The 6,030-nt window shown below is 44.1% G+C and overlaps 1 protein-coding gene across 1 annotated transcript; it reads left to right on the top strand.

The window, feature by feature from the left end:
- Positions 1-1,905: 1,905 nt before the first annotated feature.
- Positions 1,906-5,634, top strand: TFIIIA (transcription factor IIIA). Its single transcript, XM_086525167.1, has 7 exons — positions 1,906-2,288; positions 2,585-2,944; positions 3,088-3,231; positions 3,517-3,811; positions 4,295-4,527; positions 4,614-4,757; positions 4,861-5,634. Exons 1-7 carry the CDS (start codon positions 2,037-2,039, stop codon positions 4,984-4,986), a joined length of 1,554 nt encoding a protein of 517 aa, XP_086381293.1. The 5' UTR covers positions 1,906-2,036; the 3' UTR covers positions 4,987-5,634.
- Positions 5,635-6,030: the final 396 nt, after the last annotated feature.

The following is a 6,030-nucleotide window of genomic DNA, read 5'->3' as shown; positions in this document are numbered from 1 at the left end:
CAAACACCCTACATGCTCTTACTTGTTGAGTCCGGATCGCTTCCCATTGAGGACTTGGGCATGCAAAGGGTTGTGGAGTACATGCTTAAGACACAACGTAGCCCTTTGTATCGACTTCTTAGAATCGCATATGAAACAAGTCAAAAGGTCCAAAAGACATGCAAGAGCAAAATACAAAGTTCGGGGTGGATGCTTGACATCAAGAAATGGTTTGGAAGATGGGATGCATGTCACTTGGTCAAGGATGCATCGATCGACTCCCAAGTTAAGGAGGCCTTCTTGAAACGCCAATGTATCACGGCTTGGGAGAAATCCGAAGGTTCTCGCTTCAACCATTACACCACACACATAGCCCCAAACGTCAAATCTCTCTTCTTCTCCAGACGAGGTAACCGAACCCATCCCTACATCCTTGAGCCCATCCCGTTGAGTGCGATCCGCACCATTGCCTCCATTCATCTTAGCTCCCATTCTTTACGCTGCGAGACAGGACGTTGGGGCACTAGCGAGCAGTCTCATCGACTTTGCACCTTATGCCCTCGTCAAGTGCGAGAGAGTGAGTACCACACACTACTTGAGAGCTCAGCTTTTGACCACATTTAGGTCCTCTTTTCCCCATATATTCAGCCATGAGCTCTCCTTACATACCTTCCTCTCCCAACCACGATGTGGACTCTCTATTGCGACGCTCATCATCCATTTTGGAGTATCGAGAGTCACTTATGACCTCCACTCACACCACGTGACACGTTCATTTGGTCCCATAGGTCATATTTGACCTCCGAGGACGATAATAGACTATCTCTCTCTCTCTCTCTCTCTCTCCTGTGTCACTGGGCCGTAGAGCACACTCGCTGAGGAACAGCCGGATGCATGTGAGAGTGTCACTTGGCAAGGGGCCGGAATCCCTTCCCCCTTTATAGATAGTATAGATTTTTCTATCTTTCCTCCAAAAGACATAATACATACGCCAACATAACGTTCCCCAAGAACCAAAAGAAAGGGCGACGCCTTTGAAGGTTTACATCCACCCCAATTTTGCAGCAAAGAATATGCAATCTAGCGCAGCTCATAACAAAAACACCTTCATCCTAGGGTTCATATTTAGCCATTTTTTCCCTTTTTGGATCATCTAATTTTCTCTAGTCCATGTCGCACACGGGCTTCATACAGGCCCAAAAAGCGCTTGTTCGAGTGTTTGAGCCAGCTGATGCACCTGACGGGAGTGCAAAGGCAGTAGGTCGAATCCTACCGCTACAACTCGCGCGTATTCTTTTGCATGATCATGTCTGCACCTTCTTGATGATGGGCTAGGGGGTCCTGCTGCTTCAAGATTTGGTGGACATCATTCCCAACCCCCCCCCCCCCCCTCCCCCAAAAAGAAAAAAAGAAAAACCAAAAAATAAAGGGAAAGTTACCAAAATACCCCTCTAATTTGTGGAAATTCCCAAAAAATACCCATGTATCTATTTTGTTTGGATTGTTCAAGATTTTATAATCTTTATTCCTTTTTGATAATTGAGATCCGTTTTTGCATGCTTAACATGTAATTTGCCCCAAATTACCTCGCAAAAAAAGGCAATTTTGTCTAAAGATAATGAACCAATTCATCTCCAAAGCCTACATAATCGACTCAAATTCTGGATTTAGCATCTTATATTGATAAGCAATGAGTCTTCTTATGAAAAGCTACAAATTTTTTAATCTTTGGAGAAATTTAATTTCACAACCAGGGGTATTTTGGAAAATTCGAAGGGAATTTTGGGAATTTATGACATAATATTGGGGGTGTTTTTGAAGATTTTTGAAATTTGAGGGATATTTTGGGAATTTCCACAAATTAGAGGGGTATTTTGGTAATTTCCCAAAAATAAATAAAACTCCGAGTAGCTTACTTCTATGTTTTCGCCCTTGACCACTTCGATGCTGCGAGCTGTTCAACAACGTTGAAAGCTCGCAGCAGAAGCGGACTTCTTCTCTGCTAACCCTAATCTTGAAAGTGTCCTGAAGTATTGGGTTCCGAGAGATCTTCCGCGATGCGCGCTTCGACAGAGGAGGAGGAAAGCACAACGCGCATACACTACCGTTGTCTCATCTGCGGAGCGTCACGCTCCAAGCGCTCGCTTATACTTTCTCACATGCAGAAGAGTCACCCACTTACCCCCTCCGAGTTTTCTATTGCGGGCAAAGATCGGCGAATTTACAAATGCATCATCTGTGGAGACTCTCGCTCTAGGATCTCTCTTATTCAGAAACACATGCAAGTTGCTCATTCCATTCCTCTGCAGGTATTGTTTTGCGCGTGCACACACACGACACAGAGAGAGAGAGAGAGAGAGAGAGAGATTTTGTCATCATCCTTGGAGGTTAATTATGACCTATGGGACCAAAGATACTGCACTATGTATGTGTCTGATAAGTGCTCCAGGATTGTGGTGATGAGAATCGCAATGGAGAGAGCCCACACTGTGGTTGGGAGAGGAAAGTGTATATGAGAGAGAGAGAGAGAGAGAGAGAGAGAGAGAGAGAGAGAGAGAGAGAGAGAGAGAGAGAGAGAGAGAGAGAGATTTTTTTATGTTCGCAGACAAACGAATCACCAGTTATTGGCCAGAATTCTCCACCTGTTCCTGGAACATTTGAAGGTGAGGAATGTGACAGACTTGCCGAGAAACCACCCTCCCTCTTGCGGCAGCATTGTCTCGCTCATACTGTGGAGGAAAGCACAACGTGCAGACACTATCGTTGTCTCATCTGCAGTGCCTCACGCACCAAGCACTCGCTTATACTCTCTCACATGCAGAAGAGTCACCCACTTTCCCCTTCCGAGTTTTTGGTTGTGGGCAAAGATCGGCGAATTTACGAATGTTACATCTGTGGAGATTCTCGCTCTAAGCTCTCTCTTCTTCAGAAACACTTGCAAGTTGCTCATTCCAGTCATCTGGAGGTATTGTTGAGCGTACGCAGACACACAGAGAGAGAGAGAGAGAGAGAGAGAGAGAGAGAGAGAGAGAGAGAGAGAGAGAGAGAGAGAGAGAGAGAGAGAGAGAGAGAGAGAGAGAGAGAGAGAGAGATTTTTATGTTTTGCAGACAAGGGAGTCACCAGTCACTGGCAAGAATTCTCTACCTGTTCCTGGAACAAAAAAGCGAAAAGCATTGGAATGTGACGAATGTGGCAGACTTGCCAAGAAACCTTCTCTATTGCGGCAACATGGTCTTGTTCATACTTTGGAGGTACTAAGTTGTCATGCTGTGGATTGGATAAGACTGTCTATGCTATTATAAGTCTCACAACCATTGAGCTACATTTTGAAGCAGCTACAGTATATGCACCAGAGTAGTACTGAGAAGGGTGACCTCTCTGGAAGTCCTGGTTGCACCTGGCTCATGTGGACTAACAATGGAAGGTCAGATTTGAAAGTGGGTGTGAAATAGAGCACCTTACTGGTGATGTTTGGTGTAGCGTCGCACCAAGGTAGTGTGTAAGTCGGTTTTGAGACTGATCTTCTTTTCATGCAGAGGCCCTTTGTGTGCCCTAAAGATGGTTGTGGAAAATGCTATAAGAATCCCTGTCACCTTAAGCGCCATCTTTTACATCATGAACAGATGGCGTGCTTATGCCCACAACCAGGCTGCATCGAGGTGTGCTCTAACCAAAGTTGTCTAAGTCGTCACCTGCAGAGACATGATATCAAAGGAGATGTACAACGAGGAACAGTGGATGCAAAGAAGGTTCTCAAATGTCCTGAACCAGGCTGCAGTGCCACTTTTCCATATCCCTGCAGGCTGCAGCAGCATGCCGATATTGTTCACGGTAAGGCGCTGGAATCTATCAAAAAATGTTCTAGCTGAGTAGTCAGTGATAAAGTGGTACTTCATAAAAGTTGGGACAGCAGATGGTTAAGTATGAAAAGCTTTGAACTAAGAAGCTTTTTCTGGTGTAGGTTTACCTGGTTCTTTTGTTTAGGCCATTTTCAAGGGTTCTTTTTCTTTCACTAACAGGAAATAAGTGTTTAGTTCTGTTTTTCAGTGTAGTATCTTTTGTTGCTCTTCCCATTTTAGTCCATTGTATGTTTGAAGACCCAATTTCAGTTTCTACTCTTTTCACATGTTTATTTATCTACTTTCCAATTTTCAAGTTTTTCAACGACGGTCGCCTATTTGTCTCTTTTCACAGCTTTTTTGATTTTGGGAGGACACCTCTTTTTTTTTTTTGTCATACATGTGGCTGCTCCTTGCCTAGGTTAAGTTTTTCCTTCAGGGGCTTCGACATTCTAAACAATTTTTTTTGTGACAGGCTTGTCATATGCAGACATTAGATGTGGGGAGCCTGGGTGTGGCAAAAGCTTTACGAGTGCAAAATTTCTTCTTCAACACATCAGGCATTTCCACAGCAGAGTTGTTTGTCAGATCTGTGGGGTCTCTGTTTCAAGAAAGAGCTTCAAAAGACATGCTGTTGGACATGAGACCTGTGATGTGAAGCAGCGGCTGTTTTGTCCCTTTGATGGCTGCACACACAGCTTTGCGAATGTGAGTAGACCATACATATTCTGGCTTCGTCTCTTGCCTTGTGCATGGTCACAACAATGACGATCTGGTGATGTCTTGTGTCGCAGAGCTCCAACTTGTCTGTGCATATTAGGGTCCGCCACTTTGGCAGAAAAGAATATTGCTGCAGGTATGATGGATGTGGAAAAGCATTTGGGTACAGGCATACAAGAGACAATCATGAGAGTAGGGGCTTTCACGCCTACGTGCCGGTATTGGTTTCCTTCTTGTCAATTGCCTTGTAGTTTTATGGTCTTGTTTCTATGTGTGCAGCTCTGCTTAGGCACTTGTACACTGTTTTTTGGTGCTATCCAGGGAGACTTTAAGGAGGAGGACATTAAATTTCAAGCTCGGTGGCGAGGCGGTAGGAAGCCCTTGACACTCCTCAAGGTGGAGGACTTATTCAGGAAGAGGGTGATGTGTGTCGGTGGAGCATTTTAGTGGCAACGGGTCTTTGAAGGAGCTGTGAAGGATGTCTAGAGTGAAGGAGGTTGGACTATTCATACTTGGAGGTTTTCAGGACTGGTTCATAGTCCCTGCTTCATTATTTCCTTGGCAAGTAGCCTTGCTGTGCTAGGATTGTAAGTCACAAGCTTGATTGGCATGGTAGTTGAACTGATTCTCACATTTTTTTGCTTACCTGCCCATTGATTGCATCCTTGTGTATCTTCGGCTCCTGAGTTACTACCAAGTAGCCCTTAGTGGGGTGCTTATTTTTTGTATCCAGATACCTATTTAAATAGTGGAGGTGTCTGAATGAGGTTTCTGAGTTACTACCAAGTAGCCCTTAGTGGGGTGCTTATTTTTTGTATCCAGATACCTATTTAAATAGTGGAGGTGTCTGAATGAGGTTTCTGGTTTAGCTGCTGCAAGAGATGGCATCTACACCATAGCAATTGAGTGACTTTCCTGTATAGTATTTTTTGGAACCAAGATGAGCACACCAACATCAATTAGTTGATGGTAGTCTCCATCAAGGTAAGACACCTCAAAGAGGACTCTTTGCCTGACATGGCATTTGTAATTTGGATTTTCTTTGCTGTTTTGTGGAAGTAATATAATGACACGGACCTATAGCCAATTGTTATTGGTTGTCTCAAGTCATGTGGGATGATGGTTTTGTTTCCTAGGTGTGTTATTATCCAGTGTGGTGGAAAGCCTTTCTCGTCGTCTCAGTTCCTCATCCTCTTTGATCAAACTGCAGGTGTTTTTGTAAATGTCGTGTAGGAGAATCAGTGAGGCATGGGTGGTATTCCTCGTGTGCCATTTATGATTCCTCTTGTGCAGCATTTATAATCACTTAGTTTTTTATCTATGCATTCTCGACGACACAGGCCATGCAATATATGTCTATGCAATGTAGATGTGTCTTTGTATGGGGTAGTAATTCAGAGTTGAGGGTTTTGAGAGACTGACATGTGAAGTGTATTGCTTGATGACAGCTTCAAGGGTCTTCTAGTTCATCTTAAAGAATGCGAGGCTTCG

This window comes from Adiantum capillus-veneris, chromosome 12 (genome assembly GCF_014529385.1).
Source record: "Adiantum capillus-veneris isolate H3 chromosome 12, ASM1452938v2, whole genome shotgun sequence".
Classification (NCBI taxonomy): domain Eukaryota; kingdom Viridiplantae; phylum Streptophyta; class Polypodiopsida; order Polypodiales; family Pteridaceae; genus Adiantum; species Adiantum capillus-veneris.
Note: the sequence above shows the minus strand (reverse complement) of the source record. Positions and strands in the feature narration are given on the sequence as shown.